This window comes from Gobio gobio (genome assembly GCF_949357685.1).
Source record: "Gobio gobio genome assembly, chromosome: 13".
Taxonomy (NCBI): Eukaryota; Metazoa; Chordata; class Actinopteri; order Cypriniformes; family Gobionidae; genus Gobio; species Gobio gobio.
The window spans coordinates 13,167,050-13,187,886 of record NC_137106.1 but is presented as its reverse complement, the minus strand read 5'-3'; the positions used below and the strand labels follow the sequence as shown (position 1 = coordinate 13,187,886).

Genomic DNA, 20,837 nt, shown 5'->3' with positions numbered 1-20,837 from the left:
AAAGTAAAAGTAAACACATTATTTTATTATTGTTGCATTGTTGTATGAATGCACGCTGTTCCATCATGGTGGTTTAAGCCAGTCATGCTCCATCTGACATGCTAGCATTTCTCATTTAAATGCTTGCTTAAAAGTTACAAAGCTCTTATCAAAGTCAAAATCATACTAGAAAAGAAATGTTTCTACATTGTGTTTATTTGACAGGATTATGTAAAAACATATATCTGAAAGGACTTTGGTTAACATTATTATTAGCCCAACTATGCTTTTGCATGCTAACTAACATTATTGTCGAACATTACTTATGCGTTAGGGCTCTATCCACAAGGCTATGGCAAATTGGCGGGTAAATCTATAAAAATCATTTGACCAATCATACTTTATACCAGTGTTAATTTTGACAGCAAATTTCGATTTAGTTTTAGTCATAGTCTTTTGACTATAACATTTTAGGCATCTGAATTGTTTTAGTTTTAGTTTAGTTTTAATTGACTATAATAAGATTTTAGTTTTCAATAGACTAAAATTCAGTACTTGTGGTCTGGCGTCTGAGAGGCAGTTTTCTGTGTGCACTTTCATTTCGTCGCACTTTTTCAGACTTATCCACGTCTGCTCTTCTGAATTGTAACATTTAAGTATGGCTATGGTTGTGCGTACTGTGTCTGGGAACTGCCGCCTTCTATTTTGCCATCAATTGATTGGTGTTCAAAAAATACTTGGAAATCATTTAACTTCATGTGATAACTGATAGGCTGTCTTGAGAAAAAAAAAGAGAGAAAAGAATCACGTTTTAAAGAAGAAAACAAATCATCCACTGACTTTCAAAGCGGCTACGACTTTCTACTTCGAGGGCCTTGATAGAAAAGTAATGGAGTAAAAAGTACGATATTTGTCTTTCAAATGTAGTGAAGTAAAAGTCACAAGTTTCCAGAATAAATACTACTCAAGGAAAGTACAGATACTCAAAAAGTGTACTTAAGTACAGTACTCAAGTAAATGTACTTAGTTACTGTCCACCTCTGGAAACAGCGCAACCATGTAAATAAGCGGTGTATTAATGAGCTATAGTTATGAGGTAAAACAAAAACAAAAAAACTCTTCAAGGATGTACAAAGTGTTTTGATCATAAACATTCATGTTAAATTAGTTACCCAGAGTCTGTCATGTATTGTACACAGTCAGCATGGTGAGATGGTAAGGGACAGAAAATGTCGACAAAGTGATGGTTCTTTGGATCTTTAGTATATGTAAGAGTATGTACCATGTTGTTCCAGAGCCCTTTAGTCTGCTTCTCGTGACTTTCACAGTGAAATGAAAAGAATTAACTGTAAAGAAATGTTATGACATCTATGACAAAAGCTTTTAAAAAACACTCCTGTCACCATGGCTCACATTGGCATGCTGAATATGTTTGAACATTTTGGATGAAAAACGCAATGCAGTAAACATTAGTTTCTTCACCAACAATTTTATATCAGTTAAATGCATGTCAGGTTCAAATCCAGCACTTCCTGCAGCTAGCATGGGGAGATGAAAAGAAAGTTGCAGTCTAAAGATCAATTTAAAGCACTGCAACATTTGGTATTTCAAGATAATCCTAATCGGAGGTTGTAAAGATACAGGACATAGGACAGACAGAGGGTGTTGATGCCCTCTGCTGGCCAAAACTTGTAATTCTAGAACCAACCAGGTCACTCAACTAACTGACACACACTACAAACCATGATATAAATCACACAAACATCCCATTTAAAAGACGACAGAAAACGTATAACTTAAAATGTAATCATTTATTCCCAAAATCATGGAAAAATACACAACAATGCATAAAAATAAATAAAATCTGTAGTAGTTTATTTTTGTAAATCTTTTGTTTAGCTCTTTTTCAGAGAGATTGTTTAGTCTCTGTTGGCTGATTCCTAGTGTATTATGGTAAGGGTTTGGATGGCTAGTCCTCCAGTAAGATGTCCACCTCCTCCATGGGCACTCTCAGACGTAGCTCCTTCTCAGTCATAAGGTCTAGAAACTCTTGCATACGTTCAGGAAACAGCTGCACAGCATCCATGTACAAGCCCTGAGAGAGACACAGACACAGACACACACTTAAACTGTAGCACATATTAAAATATGAGGCTGAAAGTAATTGTTAAAGGGTTAGTTCACCCAAAAATGAAAATATAATTTGTTCACCCACAAGCCATCCTAGGTGTGTATGAACACAATTGGAGTTACTTTAAAAAACATCCTGGCCCTTCCCAGCTTGGTACCATTTTTTTAAGGCCAAAAAAGCACATCCATCCATCATAAAAGCTGCAATCTTCCTGCATAATGTAGCCTCTTTGTTGCCATCTCTGTTTGAAACCTGCAATTGCAGTTCTTTGTGGAATTATCATCTTTCCGTAGGTTGTGCATCGGCACGGCTCCTCAGCGCTCATATCACATCAAACAGTGCAAATTATTATTATTAGTTATACTTAGTTATGCGCCGCTGCAGCCATGTTACGGCCACGAAGATCCGCGACTATTACGCAGGAATGAGAAAGTAGTTCCTAGCCATATAGGTGTAGAAAATCGCAACTTTTCATTTTCAGTTGGTCTTAGCACACGATGTAACTGTAAAAGAGTCAAGTTTTAAATAGGAAAAATATTGAAAGTGTCTTTGGTCATTTTTTGAATGAGATGCTAATGGACTGATCAGAATCAATGATGTATGCTAAGCTATGCTAAAAGTGCTACCGCCAGATACAAAGATCGGCTGAATGGATTCAAAAACGGTAAAACTCAACTATTTAACTCTAGGGGACTTGTAAAATGAACATGTTTTCAAAAAAGTGGAGTGTTCCTTTAAAGAGAAATGTCAGAGGAGCTTGAGTTAGTTGCCCAACCCTATTAGTTTGAACCGCAAGGGGCGTCAACTCTCACCTAAACTTAGACAACGCCTACGTCAAATGCTGGAATTTGAGTTTCGTGAGCACGGGCGGCTGTTAGCAGAAGCTATTGATTACAGTTTATAAAGTTATAAACATGATATTTTTCTAACAAAAACACATCACTTCTCTTCAGAACGCCTTCATTAACCCCCTGGAGTCTTATGGATTACTTTTATAAATGGATGGATGCACCTTTTTGGGCTTCAAAAAAATGGTCCATTCACTTCCATAATATAGTTTGGAAGGATATTAGCCAGAATATTTTTAATATAACTCTGATGATTGTATTCGTCTGAAAGAAGAAAGTCATATACCTAGGATGGCTTGAGGGTGAGTAAATTATATGATCATACTTCTCTCATTGTGTGTGTGTGTGTGTGTGGTGAATCTTACCTTTACCCAGGGCACTTCCTGTAGAGCCTTGTAGAAGATTCCACTGCCCCTCTCTGCATTCCCATCACATACCTGTGGAAAACACACAGGGCATCAGCTGTTTATTTCTGGGTATTTCTGAACATTTCTAAATTGTAGTGTGTATGCAACTTTACCATGAAGTTCAGATACATTCTCCACAGCAGAGGACAATGGGCCCCATGTTCTGTTGCTGTAGCAGTTTCAAACAGACAGCGGATACGGTTGCTAAGACCATTCACTGGCAGGCTGGGCAGAGCTTCTCCAGGAAGATGAGACCTTTGGATAAAGAAGTGTTAAGACTGTGTCTTAAGAAGTTGTCTTAGTTTGACCAATTAGCAGTTAGCCAAGACGTAATCAGTTTTACTTTTCCAATTCAAACAGACCAAACTACCTTTTTTACCAAACTAAGGTAGTAAACCAAACTACCTTTTTTACGTAACTGACTTAAAAAAGTTAGAAGCAGTCTTGAACCAAAAAAAAAATGAGGTAACTAACTTTTAAAACTAGTCTAAGCAGTTTATACAACTGGTCACGGATTATTGTTATTAATCAGGAAGCTAGCTATAAGCAAGCCGAGTCTAACTAACTTTAACTAATTGGCTCTGCCAGAATCCCAACCAACTGCTCCTCCACCATAGAGACAGAGCAACACACGTCATAATCTGAAGACCACGCCCAACGGGGGGGGAAACAATCAAACCGTCTCCATTGACTTTGTATTGCGTGAAGTGGCCTCCTTGTCATTTTTGACTTATAACAAAAAAAGAACAATGTATAAAAGCTGATGTATGACAAGGTGTACAGCAAACAAGCTAAACAACCCAGAACGAAAAACCCAGAAGTTTTATAAGCTGTTGACCAAAAAAAAAAAACAGCGTTTAAGGACAAAAAAGTGGATACAGGCAATTGAGACAGAGCGCGACATGTTATATTACACTGAGAACTACACCCACTGGAGGGGAACGCAATCAGTGACAGGAAATATAATATATCAACCAGCAGCCATATCACCCTGCAGCCCAAGACTGGTTTCCCACTGAAGGTAAGCAGGGCTGAGCCTGGTTAGTACCTGGATGGGAGACCAACTGGGAAAACCAGGTAGCTGCTGGTAGAGGTGTTAGTGAGGCCAGCAGGGGGTCTGTGTGCTCACCCTGTGGTCTGTGTGGGTCCTAACACCCCAGTATAGTGATTGGGACACTATACTGTAACAAGCACCGTCCTTCGGATGAGACGTTAAACCGAGGTCCTGACTCTCTGTGGTCATTAAAAATCCCAGGATGTCCTTCGATAAAGAGTAGGGGTGTAACCCCGGCATCCTGGCCAAATTTGCCCATTGGCCCCTCTCCATCATGGCCTCCTTATTATCCCATATATATACAGATTGGCTTCATCACTCTATCTCCTCCCAACCAATCAGCTGGTGTGTGGTGGGCGTTCTGGCGCAATATGGCTGCCGTCGCATCATCCCGGTGGATGCTGCACATTGGTGGTGGTTGAGGAGATTCCCCCTTCTATATATGTAAAGCGCTTTGAATGCCTAGAAAAGCGCAATATAAATGTAACAAATTATTGATTATAAAACTGACATTTGGATATTTGACTTACAAGTGACAAAATGTTTACTGCACACATAGGCAATACTGAGTGTCAGGATCCCAAAATTGACCCATTCTTCCTGCTGAAGCTTCACGTCTTATTGCCTGAATCCACTTTTGTCTCCTTAAACGCACATTTTTTTTGGGTCGACAGCTTATAAAAATGTATTTGTGTTTTTTAGCTTGTTTGCTGTACACCTTGTCACATATCAGCTTTTAGACATTGTTCTTTTTTTTGTTATAAGGCATAAATGACAAGTAGACGCTTCACGCAATGCCCCCAGTGTGGGCATGGCCTAAATACGCTCTGTCTCTATGGCGGTAGGGTGACCTGAATGAGATCACTGACTGTAGTAGAATATATAAAAATGGCTACTATAGTGGCCCTTGCTGAAACACTCAGAATGCCACACACTTGTGTCACATTTTGAAATCCATTTCAACACATTAGCTATGATGTGTTAAAGTGAGCATTGCCAGAAGTTTTTGCGTTCATGTACTAACAATGCAACACAACACCAATCAAAATCCAAACCAAACCCAAACAAAACATGAAAAAATGGAAATGGAACAAGCAAATAAAACAAAAAGACGTAAAGGAAACATAAACATTTTTTGTTGTTGTTTTTTTCTCACCTCTGCACAGTGTCCAGTAGCTGTTTGAGTCGTCGTTCTGCAGTGATGGCGAATAGATACGGCACGATACTGTCAGTTTTCTTTGCCACATTGTGGAAAAACCTTCGGGCACGGCCTGCGCTGTGATAGCGGTTCTCTGTTTGCAGGTAGAGATGCCATAACGGGGCGCTGGACGGCAGTAAGGAGATGGCATCTGTAAGTGCCTGTCTTAGCCGGGAGAGAGGACACACATTGGTGTTGGTGTGGTGGCGTAGTAGTGCTACATGCTGCACAGCAACAGACTCCCAGTCTGCTAAGACCTTGGATCTCCTCAGAGATCCATCTGAAACTTCTGAATTCAAGTTGCTGGGAATCAGTTTTTGGATGGCATGGCTGTACACGGCATCAGCTGCATCTATCCCCATTGTCAGGTACTGAAAAAGGCCAAAGCATCCAACCAGGCTGGATGTCCTGTGGGGTTTCTTTGGAGATCCAGCATTGCTGCCTGGGCTCTGCTCAGGTAAAACGCTCAACAGGGCCTGCTCATAGGCCTTTCTGGCCTTCAATATGGCCACTGGGTTGATCTGGCCAGAAAAAGGAGTGTAAGCAGCACCCTCGGCTAATTTAGTGAAAATGTAGACAGCTTTGGAGGAAGTGGAGACTGTCCCACTGCTTAAGGCCTGCTCTACCTCTAACTGGGCATAGAGAAAGCAGAGGTTGCAGAGAACAGGGTCAGCAAGACCTCTAGACACACCCATGCCCAAGGAAGTGTCGAATACTTTGCGTGCCTCTTCCAGATTACCGAGAAGCCACTCCAAGTGGGCATACTCTCTCCAAAGTGCCAGACTGCCCCTGTTATCGGGCTCTTTTAGCAGCCGCTTCGCTAGTCGTTTACTACGCTTCCCCTGAGACTTCAGTTGCCTTTTATTTCCACTGCGTAAACATCTCAGCACCTGCAACAGAAAATAAATAAATAAATAAGGTTGCAGACTGAAGCAACAGTGGAATTAGAGAAGTACAAATTACGGTGAATTTCACAATAAGTGCCACGAAATGTCAGAGCTATAAAATGGCAATTTATATATTTATATTAGGGTGGTCAAAAAAATGTCAGTTTAAAACGTAAAATATTTAACGCAGCATCTGGTTTATTTCTGTCATACTGCGCTACCGTATATGATCACGATATCATTCATTCAAGTGATATTAAACCAAGCACGATAGGTCGCTAAAATCTGTACTGGCTTGCTGTCTGTGAAGCGGTTCTCTGTGAGCAAACACACAAAGTGCCACTTCAGACTACCGCACTGAGACAAAAACAAAAAATTCCTGTTTTGTTAAGTATCCTCGTAAGCACAGTTTTAAAGTGCCCCTATTATGCTATTTTAAAGTTTCCTAATTAAGTTTTGGAGGTCTCCAACAACAGGTTTACATGCATCAAAGGTAAAAAAAACTATCATAATATGCATTGCACATCACCACAATGTTCAATGATTCTCAAACGACTCGATGGATGAATCATTCTCTCTAAATCCCTCCTTTCCACCAGCCTACTCTGCTCTGATTGGTCAGATGGCCCAGTCTGTTGTGATTGGTCTACCGCATACAGCTCGTATTTTGGAAGCTAAACGCCTATTACATAACTGAACTTCAGCTCCGTCCCGAGGTTTCTTAAAGCTCAGCGATTGTACACACTGTAAAGACAGTAACGATAACGTCGATTTTAAAGCGCGAGTCCGAATCGATGATGAAACATCGGAAGAACCTTGAGCAGGACGTTTCTCAGTGATGTGACTCAGTTTGAGGTACATTATGAGATGTTTCAACTGCAATTCCTCACCATCAGCATGTGTGCGTCCATCAACAAACCTGTGTGTGTGTATGTGTATTTCTAATTTATTGCGGTGCACATGTGGGAACTGTATCAATAACTGCGCATGCCTAGCACTAACGTGAATGACTGACGGAACATTAAAGTTTGCAAAACAAATCTTGCTCCATCCTTTATCTTTACTCCAAGTAGTAAGAATTACAGACTATCTGCATTAATAGACACATTTTTATGTAATAGTGGTCCACAGCTGATTTACAGTAGTATTTCAGTAAGACGTGAGTTAGAGGGTTAGCCAGTTACCTACACAATATGAAACACAATGTGCTCGCAATAAGTGGATGGGCAATATGCTAATATTTCATCTTGACGTTACAAGGAAACGGCTTACGATTCGTTTAAAAAACTATTCATTTAATTGACTCAGAGTCGACAGTTACTTTTGAGAGACAATAACTTTATATACGGAGCACATTCAGATTTAAAACTTTGCCGGATGTTTTCATTCACTCAGAGCTATGTTACACACTACATGAAAGGTCATTTTCAAAAATCCATAATAGTGGCACTTTAAATGAGTTAAAAATTGTTAAATGAATGAAGAGTTGTAATAAAATGGGATGCATGTATGATCTGCATCATGTGCGTCAGGTCTTAAAGTGACAGCAGCCTAATAAGCCTGTAACTTTTTTGCATGCATTTTAGTAGGGCAGGTAAAAATCTAAACTGGCCTGACTGGACCAGTACAAAGAAACCACAGCGTTGATCCCTGATATATTAAAGACACAGCTAAATATGACATTTATTGGCACAATGGGTTTATCTGAAGATTTTTTTTTAAGTTAATTTAAATTAAAAGTATATATAATTCTATTTTTAAAGCCTATTAAAATTGATTTTTTTTTTTCAATTATACTGTAATGTTAAATGGCTATAATTAATAGAAACATCAGTATCAGTACTGGTACTGGTGATACTGGCCCTCATTCACAGTGCTCAGTAAAAAGTTGCCATTAAACAAATATTTAAAATATACCGCCTTTATGTTGTTTCTACATTAATTTGGAGATTCAATGTGAAAGTATTGCAATATATTAAAAATATTTTTGTTAGGTTTAATGTTAAAGTAATCGCAATTAATTACAAAATAATGTGCGATTAATTTGTTTTTTTTAATCAATTGACAGCACTAATTTATATTTATATTCAAATTAATCAAATGATAATGATAATAACAGTTTATATATATTATAATTTAATTGTAAAACATTTTAAAACATCATAACATCATAAAACAGACAATTATGACAATGTTACAATGTATTGTTTTGTTTTTTTAAGATTTTGCATGTAATATGACTGTCAATTCTTTCTAAGATTGTATAATGAGAAATGTATATGAATGCAAAATTGTGGTTTTATTAATTTTTTTCTCTCTCACACACACAGACCTTAAGTTTCTCGTACTGCAGCCAGCAGAGAGTAATAGCAGCTTGATCCAGTGCAGAAACGAGCGGGAGAGTTTGCTGTAGAACGTTCTGGAGAAACTCCTCCCCTGCCTTACACAGCCCTGCCTGCCTCCTGCAGTCATTCAGAAATGTCATGTGACCCACTGCACAGATCCCAGCCATTGGGAGGTCATAAGAGGTCAAAGGTCGCTCCTGGTCTGGGCCCTCTTCAAGGAAGGCGAGATCATCCAGTAGAATGTTTGAGGAAGAGGTTGTAGAGAACCTTCCTGAAGGTCCAGGCAGACCTAGGAACTGCAGGAATGACAGGATCAACTGCAGCTGGAGATCTGGTCTGTCCACACGAATCACAGATGGGCCGATATCATCAAACAAGACCTGCATGGAGAGAGAAAGAGAGAGAGATTTACGCACAATTAGAACATTTATAACATCTTGCCAATATTTTGGTTAATTTTGACTGCATTAAAGGGGTGGTAAACCACAATTTCACTATTCTAACTTTAGCTAGTGTGTAATGTTGCTGCTTGAGCATAAACAACATCTGCAAAGTTACAACGTTCAAAGTTTAAAGCAAAGGGAGATATTTGCTTTTAAAGAAATCAATTTCTAAGGACTACAGAAAACGGCCGGTAGGGACTACTATACATTCCTCCAGGGTTGCTGACATCATCAGCCCCAATATTTACATAAACCCCTCCTCCGTGAATATTAAATAAGGGGGAGTGAGGCCATTTTGTTTCGCTGCGTTGTTGTGGTATAGTTAGGCTGGAGTGGTGTTGCTGCAATGCCGACGAAACACTGTTATTTTCATCCGGATTGCAGGTCTGGGGTACTTGCTTTGTTCAGCCTTCCTAGCGACGGGGGTGCGTTGCAGTGCGTTTAACATACAGCATGTTATATGCATGTGTGTTTGAGACAGAGGGGAACAGGTCGCAGATTTGTGCTGCCCATCATATATCACGAGATAGACAGGGGTCGGAGGAGAAGACTGGAAAATGTGACATAATGGACAATATTCGTCTGTATTTGCAATTCATGAGCCGCGGTTCAGCTGCGCAAGACAAACACTGCCAGTGTGAATCATGCACGACGGGCGCGCGGCTCCCGCTCGATCATCTTCACTAAAATTGTCTGGGTTTGATTCGGGCTCAGATTGGTATGGTTTTATTGACGCCATTGTTTCTAATACTACCAAAGCACACTCTACTGGTAAAGGTAAGGGGCGTGACGTTTCCGACAAACGTGCACTAGGCGGTTAGCGAATCACAACACACTGGGCCAGCAAACCAATCTGAGCCCATTGCGTATTTTTGAGGGACTGGCTTCATAGAACCTGGAAACCATCAGACCGTTTTACAAGGAGGGACAGAGCAGTGTAGAATAAAGGTCAAATATATGAAAAATAATGCTATTTTTTAAAAACGAAGCATGAACACATGTTACAGTGCACCCCACAAACACAACCAAGCCTTCGAAAGAATGTGTTTTACCACCCCTTTAAAACAAAATTTTGCAGAATCCCCCCCCCAAAAAATCTAAATCATCACAGATTTTATTTGGGCCTACTCATCATGTTGTCAACAAACAACGCACCTGACTGTCTGGGTCCTCGCAGTCCTCTTCTGTTTGGCCCTTGGTTTTATCAGGTCTCCATGGCAACCAGTGGTTTGCCTCACGGGACGTCTCTACATCTAACCAGATATTCCATTTAGGCCTGGTCTTGTCTTTGATCTCGGAGTCCTCCTGCTCTTCTTCATCATCATCATCTGCAGGCAATAGAGTTCACTGTAATGTTAGCTCTCAGAATCAATAAAAAACACTTTGATTTGGGGGATCATAGAAGTCTTTGATGTCTTGTAATTGAGTATCAGCACTGAAAAAAAATTGTGTTGACAACTCCTTATGTTTTTATCTTTATCCCATGTGACAAGAATACGCTATTACCCATGTCCGTGTAGTCAGAAATACTAAACATTAAAATGTCTTTGAACCAGTAGCTACACTATAGTACATTGCCAATTATCTACATCTGTGTGTGTGATTGGTTTGAACACCTGGCTCAGGTGGAATCACCCATCCTCCTCTCTCCTGCTGAAGCATCCAGGCATTCCATCCCCGAGCCCCCCGCTCCCCTATCCTGGGCTCTCCACTGTCCCAAAATGGCTCAAAAAATTCCACCTGGACACACAAAAAAATAGCAAAGAGTAATACCAATAAAAGCAAACAATCCAAAGTTCCCACACATTTAGACCAATAGATTTTCATGATATCCATGCATTCATGCCAATCATATATATATATAAAAAGTCTAAATTTGCTATAATAGGTTTATACTTTTTTCAGTCTTGGATTTTACAAGACTGATATTTCCTGGATTTCACAGAGTGATCAATTTGTAGAATCACTAGCAGCACTACTCATATTCACATAAAAGTGCTGTAAAGTGTGTACTCGGCTGAACGGTGAAGTGCCAAAACTACCCCATACTGCAGTACCAAACCCAACTAGCACTAAGAACTCGCTCAACCAATCAGAGAAAGATACCAGGAGTAGTCAGCCAATCACAGGTCGACAGGATAATTAACGCAACAGTGATTTGCAAGTCACTGATTGATATCTCCTAAAGTTCAAGGCTAAGAAATGAATAGTAACAAAGGTTATTTTCTGATAAAGTTATTTACCATGAGTAAGAATATGGGGTGGGTATAACAGGAGCAATCAATCACAGATTAAAATGCAAATCATGTTTTTAATAATCAGCTTCTGAGCATATCAAGTTCATGTTGAAAGTGTCCTGGACAGGGAGCACTTCTGACTTTCTAGAACTCTTTAGGTCTTGCTCAGCAGATTGTGTATGTGGTGGTTGACGGGACAGATACTTCTGCTGTTAAAGAAAAAGTTTGCTTTAAAAAGCAACAGTGCATGTGAATATGCCTCTTCAGCAAATCCTGTGACCAAAACGAAGAGGCCAAGACGACCACAGTTTCACAAACACACAAATGCCTTCCTTTATAGTATATATGCTAATGCCGCTGTTCTATATACTTTTAAATTGTTAAATATTTTTTACCACAGATCCCAAGTTTAACTTAAATGAACTACAGTTTTACTTCACAGTAAAAGCAGTTACATATTTTCAGTTGGTGGGTTGCCTGAATAATTACTTGATTATTCTGTTTTAAGGACGCCCAGTACAATTAGATGGGCTTTGGGTCAACTTGACACATTTCTTAGAGGGTGCTTACATAAGATCCATTAAAGGACAACTTTTACAACAGGGTTTTTATGCTTTTGTATTTGTGTGTGTACCTGCTGTCTAGTGGGCAGATCTTTCACACTGTCTGGCTTGAAGAAAGTGAAGTCCAGCAGGGCTTGGAAGAGACACACAGCTTTCTCTGTGTGACCTGCTTGCCGCAGGAAATGGCACTGCTGTAGAAAGATATCTGCCAAACAAGATAGAACACTTTTTTTCACTTGAATTCTGATCATGGATATTACATATATACCTGAAGTGAGAATAAATATTAATCAAAATTAAGATTTAACCTGAAAAAAAACACTGAAATACTTAATACTGCGCTGCCACCTCTGAGCACAAGAGGGAAGCACAGAGTCATAGAGCTGTTACCTTCAAGGAATAATTTACCCCAAACATAATCTTTCATTCACCCTCATGCTGTTCCAAAGCTTTTTTTTTTTTCACAAAACATAGAAAGGATTTAGAACATCATAGGTGTTAGTCAAAATATGATAGTTGTCTGGATAAACTATCCCTTTCAACAACTCATTTCAAACCTCAAATGGATTCAATGTCATTGTGACGTGAGATGCCAAAGTCAGACCATTATTTGTATTTTCACTATAGAATCCATAATCAGTCTGGTCCAATCTGTGTAAAATTAATTGCATTGTATGAGTGTAAATTTGAGCTCAGCAAACGTGGTGGGACCCTGGGAGTGCTGATCCAGATAACGCTGCACATTGACCCGACCTATCGAGGTAATTGTTTAATTAGGCTAATTGAGAAGCCAGTGATAGAGAGCACAGAACAGCAAGGGGTCTGGCTCAAAATTTAATCAATTATCCACACACACACACACACACACACACACAGCGATTTTAACGGCTGTTCATTTCGGCGAATCCCAGTGCGGGGAAACCCAGGACAGTGATGTTTGTGTTCTGACTCATTGTCTGTCTCTCTCTAAACAGACCCACACACAATACACCCTCTAAACTAGCTGACAAACAACATGCCAATCCACTTCAAAAACACCACATCATCACCTTTTACTCTTGCCCGCAAGTCGATCCCTGCCACACACACACACACACACACACACACACACACACACACACACACACACACACACACACACAGAGGGCAGGCAGCCCAAACGTACACTTGCACAAATTGTACATGAGCTGCTTAACTCTACAAATATTTTTGCATGTAATCAAAACAAGTTTACAGTTTCCACACAACTGCTGTCACAGCAACATGAGGGGAGGGAGAGAGAAGAAAAAAAACCACGACTGCAAAAGAAATGAAATCCAAACTATGACAATGCAAAAATTATCTGAGGACACTAGGAGACATTAAGAAGAGCGTGCTGGAAAATTATAAATTTGGCAAGAATCTACAATTGATAGGTATAAAATTTCACTGTACCCAAGAGGTCTTCCTGTGTGCCTGGAAGTGGAGGGTGAGACACCATACTGCCATCCTGGACTGCACTGAGCGTGCTCAGACACTTTCCGAATACGCTGTTGACCTTTGACACTGAGAAAGTGCTGAAATGACTCTGTGTGAAGAGGAGGTACTTCCTCCATAAAGGGGCACTGTTTGGATGGACAAACACTAGTTTCCTCCACTCCTTCTGCAGGACGGCAGGCTCCAATAGTTCCTTGCACAAGCGGAGTTTCTCCAGTTTCAGTTCCACGTTGGTAGGGTTACTTTCCACCGCCTTGTCCACTATGGACAGCTTCTTCTCCAGCACAGCACGAAGAGACATCTTTCTCATGTCACTGTCACCGACACTTTCACTGGCAGCAGAAAAAGAACCGAGGGCCATCTCATCCTGATCAGAGACAAAGAGAGAGAAAAGTTAGGTAAAAAGAAACATTTTAACTGGTACATTTTATTTCTGGAGGCCTACCTGGAAGTGTACGAAGTCCAGCCACATCTGGATGTCTGTAGGATTCTCCCGTAGCTTCCTGTTAAACTCCTCCACCCGTGCGCTCAGAAGAGTGCTGCTGCTCGCTTGAACCTGAACACCCTGCTGATCTCCCTTGACCTCCGGTTGACCCTTGCCCTCCAACCACAGAGAGGTTCCAGGGTCATAGATGCCCAGCGGATTGACCCATGATACGGGTGCTTGGGTGGAAGAGCCCTGCTCTTCAGTGCAGGCTGGGAGCTTGATGTAGGACTCAGAGTTGGCGGCATTGCCCTCAGAGAGTACTGGCAAAGCCGGCAGACTATCTGACCGGAGCCGGTGAAGGGTGGAACGACAGAAATAGCGCTCAGGATTCTTAACCACCCTCTTCTTCTCTGGGCCTCTGTCGGCCCAGTTTACAGCCTGAATCCTAAAGTCCAAACCTAGACATGAGGCTCCCTTCCTCCTATACCTGAAAAGCAAAAAAAAAGTGACCGTTTGAATTAAAATTGGTGGAGAACCTCTACGCTTTCCCCCCAAAATCAGTGCAGAAAATATGAAGAAACTCTTTCGATTCCATCTGGGCCTGCAGACAGATGAAGGACAAAGTAAAAACAGGAGTTGGCAGGTGACTGAGGGAGTATAATATAACTTGAGAATGTGAAGGCAAGAGATCGAAGATGAGGGATTTGTATCCTCTTCAGAGCAGCACTTGACCTTCTCAAGAAAAAGAGTTCTGGGGTGCACCTCGGTAGAACACACTCTCTTCGTGCATGATACCTATCAGCTTTAGAGCAGTGTGTATGAGGGCATCTGTGTGAGAGGGGGGATGTCAGGAGAGAGAATGCGAGTATTGATTGTAGTCTCTTAAGTTACAGATGGCAGCTTTGACACCAGATTAAAGCTGATAGAAGCTGGAGAACTGCCAGGCGTGAGATTTGTTGCCTCCGAGCAGCTAATAAACCCTGCACTAAAGCCAGCATTGCCAGAACAGAGGAGTAAATAAGGCCTAGAATGACACTTACGGAGAGCTGGGGCGCAGGACTTTAACTACAGCTGCAGTGAGTATATTTACATTTAATCATTTAGCAGACACTTTTATCCAGAGCGACTTACAAATGAGAAGAGCAATAGAAGCAATAAAATTAACAATAGGGCAACAATATGCAAGTGCTTTGACCAGTCCCCAGTTAGTCCAGCACAGTACATGTAGCAAGGTTTTTTTTTAATAGATATAGTAATTGGTCAAGTGTTTGCCGAAAAAGATGCGTCTTTCTTCAGCCGTTTCTTGCAAACTAGAACACGTTTCTTACACTCAGAACTATCAAAACCTATGAAAAAATAGCTCATAAAAAGCAGACAATTCAAGAAAATGTCATGAATACGGAAGGCAGTCCGGTGGGAGCTAGATATTTTACTTTAAAAAGTTTGAAATATGTATATTTTTCTTACACAAACCCATCGATTCACTTCAGAAGGCCTTTATTAACCCCCGGAGCCGTGTTGATTACTTTGGGCTGCCATCTACTGCCTTGGATTAGACAGGAGGACATTTTTTAATATAACTCTGATTGTATTCATCTGCAAGAAGAGTGTCATATACACCTGGGATGACTTGAGGCTGAGTAAATCATGGGCTAATTTTCATTTTAAAGTGAACTAATCCTTTAACTGCAAAAAATTGCAGAGAAAAAAAGAAAAAAGATAAGAAGGGAGGCCAAAAGGTGCTTTTGGAGTTGCAGATGCAGGTGATTTCATGTGGATTTCAAAGGGTCTCTTCAAACAGAAGCTGGGGTTATAAAAGCAGTTGAAAGAGACACATGAGCACAATACACAGTGCAGATCTCTCATACGCACAGTCGCAGTGCTCCCCTGGATTATGGAGTCTGGCACCTGCTGCTGCTGCCAAACCGCCAAACAGAAAGAACGAAAGAGGAGAGCATCTATGTGTGTGTGAGAGACAGACAGACACACAGAGATGGTGAGTAAAGTTACCTGGCTATGTCTCCTCTATAGAGGGATTTGTATTCCCAGTTGGCCCGGTCAGCTCTCCTGTCGATACAGAAGGGGGAGGCAGTGGGGGTCTGGAGGTCATCCAGCCACATAAAGGTCTCGCTCACCCGAACCTGAGCTTCCTCCCTGCAGCCAAGAGGATGAAAGACAAGGACATTAAAAACACACACACACATTCATGGTTAAAAGTGTCTCGGACAGACTTTAGTACGTTGCAAAGTCCTAAAACAATGCAAACAGAACAACCTTTGTACCAATCCTGCTTTTGTTGTCTAGAAAAGAGCTGCATTATTATTCTGTTAAACGTCTACTTTAATGTTTAACGGAGGAAAGTAAGGCGAGTATGAGGGTGAGTATTTTCTTTTTTGGGTGAAATGTGCTGCATCTTACTGCAGGATTATTCTATGAACACACCTGTCAGCGTCGTCCTTTTTTAGCAGGTCACTGGGGTAAACGGTGTCTGATTCAGAACCACTGCTCTCCGAGTTATCTCTGCTCCTCTTCTTGTGTTTTTTCTTCTTTTTTTTATTTTTCTTCTTCGATCTGCCATGGCTATCTTCTCTCTCTTTGTGCTTCTGCTCACTGAATAGACACAGAAAAGGAAGTTATCTTCTCTGATAAACAGACACTTTTTTCAACAAGAAAGTTAATACTAAAATGTGTTTAATTGTGTGTGTGTGTGTGTGTGTGTGTGTGTGTGTGTGTGTGTGTGTGTGTGTGTGTGTGTGTGTGTGTGTGTGTGTGTGTGTGTGTGTGTGTGTGTACATAATTATAAAACTATGTGCTGCATTTCAAGCCTGGTCTACAACAGTCATATAGTACTATATTAATGTACATGCATACTTTGTTATGAAGCTTAAATAGCCATTATGTACACATTAATATAATTGTGCATGACATTTTCATTTGACTTGATACATTTTAATGTGGGAAGGACAATGAGCACGGTTTACATGCACACCAATGCTGATAACTCACAAATATCAGCTTATTGAAATAACCAGTTTTCCCCGTTTACATGCAAACCATAAAATAAAAAAATTAATAAATCGGGTTATTTCCTTGTAGTGACGTCAAAAATAATAATTTCCGCATCTGACCTCAGAGTATTCCATATGTTATGTCAGTTGTGATGTTAAATAAAGCTTACAACGTGTCAGCAATAAACTTACGGCTCATATAATACTCTCTCATGCAGTGTTTTGACTGAAACACTTCTAATGCACAAGAGATGAGAACACACAATTTTCTGGGTCTTAAAAGAGTCTGCTTTTGTGATATATTTCCTTCTTTCTTTCATGCAAAACACTTTGTCTAGATGTGTTTAAATCTGCTGGAAGTATGCGTTTCTGTCACCTATCACACATGCGCACTTCAATAAGCCGACAGAAAGCAAGGCAATGCTTTTACATGCCACGCAAAATCGGGATAAGAGGCAAAAAACTACCTGTCCCGACCGGTTTATGCTTAAGCCGTTTATGACCGTACTCCGATAAAAGAAAACGGATTACCGCGTTTACATGACCATGTTCGTTGTCGGCTTATTAAGCATAATTGGCTTAAGAACGTGCATGTAAATGCACTCACTGAAATATTTAGTTCAGCTTCAGTTGAAGTTAAATTAAAATTGTATTTCTTTTAATGCATATTTGATTTACTTTTAAATTAAATAATAACTGACATATCCACTTTTGTAATCTATTATGCAATTTCTTCACACATTCAGTTCCACACAGGTGATAAATGTGAATTTAATGAATTCTGCGCTTTAAAGGATAAGATGACCTTGTGCCCGCTGGTTCCTCTGCTTGCACTCTGTCTGTGGCACGCTGGTGAGTCTTCAAAGCATCTTCTGTGTTGAAGCTCTGATTACTCAGCCATTCCAGATCCGCTGGAGCTGAGAGAAGAAACATTCAGTCAAACCAAATTAGCTCTGCTGGCCTCTTAAGAACCGAATAAATCAGTCAGTCATGACAGGCAGCCTGTCCAAATGAAGCGAAACCTCAGAGGAGCGCATCTGATGTGATTCGCACGCAAAAAAAACCCCTGTCAGTTAAAGAGGGTTGATTCCCTTAAGCAGCGAGAAGGACAGAACCGTGATGCTATCTGTTACTCTGTGGACAGCCTGGGAAGGAGCCAGATGCATTGCTGACCTGGCCGATATTCTGCACAAATCCTCCACGGCAGCAGAGGTGATCAGCATGCAAGAGCAGTTTGCTCTTTTCTAACTGTACTCAATGTGAGAATGGTCCTTTCCCAATGATTTGATATTGATTAGTTGGGACGTACATCTTCATCTAGCTAACTGCTCAAAGGAACCACTCATACGAAATGGCTGACTGATCATGTTGAACTATAGCCAAAATCCATAAAAGTCCAGAGCATACAAGATCATTTGTTTGTGCAGAATATGTGCTACCAACAGTGCTTGTCACTTTGAACAAACCCTATGCATTAAACTTTGTGTATGGATATGAATGACACATGCGACTTCTTGATAACAGTTGTGTTTTTACCAGGTAAACGATAAAACGTAAAATATCCCATACACTTACATTGGTATATTGTCTGTACCCTGGCTGCCTGGCCATATCTGGGCACACAAATATCACAGAGACATTTTGAGGGCACTTTGATGTGGGTCAATGTACACAGTCCCTTTTGCACAGGCAAAGTTGTTTTTTTCAGAAAAAGTACAAAACCTAGTTTACATATTAACTGCTAAAATCAAACAGGAGACAATGATACATGTTTTTATGCTTGAAATGATTTACATTTTATAATAATCTATGTGACACTGTTTTTATATTTTATGAGGATTGAGGTGTAGAGATACATGATTCAGTTCAATGAAGTATCATCCAACAGATTCACCACAAATCACTGATCTAATAGTATAATACTACAGACGATACTATAATTAAAATCTAATATAAAGGCTACTACATATTACTACTGTTGAACAACGGTAATGCTGTCGCATACTGTTATAGTAAATCAAGCAGCAGTTGTAGAATAATCCGCACAAATGTTAGGCTTCGTTTACAGGTTCTCTTTCAGTAATGTGACATCAAGTGCTACTGACCTGATCTTGTATGAAGGTCAGAGAGAGCTTACCTTTATCCTCGGCAGAGCTGTAATTGCTTGACAGTCCAGCGAAGGACGGAAACAGAGACATGTTGCTTCATTCAGATCAAAACAGACGCGCGCCGATTGCGTCATCGGTCTGCGACCTAGCAGGAAAGCATGCGAAGTCCGATTCATTTATGCGAATCGGTTCTTTCGAACAATTCGTCTTAAAGTATCAGTTCCAAAAAAATGATCCAGCAATTATTTTGTCATGACATAAAATTCAGAGCCTAAAAATAATTTACAGTGCTAACAATACTAAAGTTAATCTCTTATCTGAAAAAGTCTCTGCATGTTTTAATAAAATGCTATTTGTTAAACTCTATTTCTTTCACACGTGTTGATAAAAATGTCACAATTTAAGTCATATTTTAATTGTCATATTACTGTCCAGTTCGATTCATTTGTAGCCTTTCTGCTCGCCCCGTCAGTAAAAACCCGTAAAATCCAATAATCGCAATAATAATTTATATTACGAATAGGGTTGGTTCAATGTATCAGTGAGTTGATCATATAAAACATCGCTGGAAATTGTTTATCGTTAAGATTTCTGATGCTGAATTTGGGGCTGGGGGTCAAATGTTTTCCATGGCGAATTCGCCATAATATAATAATTAAGTACTTATAAAGTAGAATATGAACATAAGTTATTTTATTATAGTAATAGTTTTATGCATACATTCAGCAATACGTGTAATTATAAATGTAATTCTTTAATTCTTATCATAACAGGTCGATACATGGATGTATTGCCTTTGTCGCAAACTTAATTTCATCCCGTTTGAAGTGTTATTTATTTTTTAAATCTACGACTGTCCCGATTTATGTACAAAGAGGACAGAACTCTGTGCTTACTGCAGCTTTCAAGGAAAACTCGTTTACACCTCAACTTTCTTTATGTAAAGAAGGCTTGCGGTGAGTCTGTAATATAAGATCTGATCCCGGGAGAGAAATGTAATCAGCCCTGTCTTGACTAACCGAAGGGCTTGTTGGCCCGCCGGCTCCAGTGCTGCGTGATCCGGGACACACTGAGCGCGCAATGGCTTGACGCATTGCGGGTCTAACGTAACCAATCAGAGACGCTGTTACAGTCACGAGCGGATTGCAGGTCTCAGCTGGCCAATCATAAAAGCTGTGACATGCTGAGTCGAAATCTCTCTAGCGTCAACAAAGACAGTGGACTTGATGCAATAAGTAATATTCCGACGAAAGAAACTAGTGCCTTTTAGAGAAGTAGTCCCTCAAGATGTAAAGTGTTCTTAGGCCAATTATAGTAAGGTGGCCATAATAATAATAAAAACATTCTAGTTGTCGATTTTTCCATATTTTTATATATAGAATCTGTTATTTCTAATATATATGTGACTTTTTAAATAATATCCTATATTCCTAAATGTATTCAAAAACACACTAATTTAACTCGGTGTGAAGAACAGAAATAAACTTGAAACAGAATTATTTATAATATCATATTAATATAACCTATAATAATTTTCACGTTTTATTTATTACTCATCAATGAACATTTCATTTCAAATTTAACTGTTCACTGGGAATTATTTAAATGAATTAATATATTAATTTAGAGAACAGTGGAATGCTTTAGCCTATGTAAGACGATTTTTCTCTGTGACAATAAAAAAAGTCCTAATTCACAAAAAACTCATTCTTGAAATTCATATTTA

At 39.9% G+C, this 20,837-nt stretch overlaps 1 protein-coding gene across 1 annotated transcript; it reads right to left on the bottom strand.

Moving 5' to 3' along the window:
* Positions 1 to 1,772: 1,772 nt before the first annotated feature.
* On the bottom strand, positions 1,773 to 19,234 carry nrde2 (NRDE-2, necessary for RNA interference, domain containing). Its single transcript, XM_079833353.1, has 14 exons — positions 19,141 to 19,234; positions 17,809 to 17,920; positions 16,438 to 16,605; positions 16,006 to 16,149; positions 14,014 to 14,482; positions 13,527 to 13,935; positions 12,164 to 12,297; positions 10,909 to 11,032; positions 10,448 to 10,620; positions 8,837 to 9,229; positions 5,576 to 6,507; positions 3,479 to 3,620; positions 3,324 to 3,395; positions 1,773 to 2,074 (listed from the first exon to the last, which is right to left on the bottom strand). Exons 1-14 carry the CDS (start codon positions 19,199 to 19,201, stop codon positions 1,949 to 1,951), a joined length of 3,459 nt encoding a protein of 1,152 aa, XP_079689479.1. The 5' UTR covers positions 19,202 to 19,234; the 3' UTR covers positions 1,773 to 1,948.
* Positions 19,235 to 20,837: the final 1,603 nt, after the last annotated feature.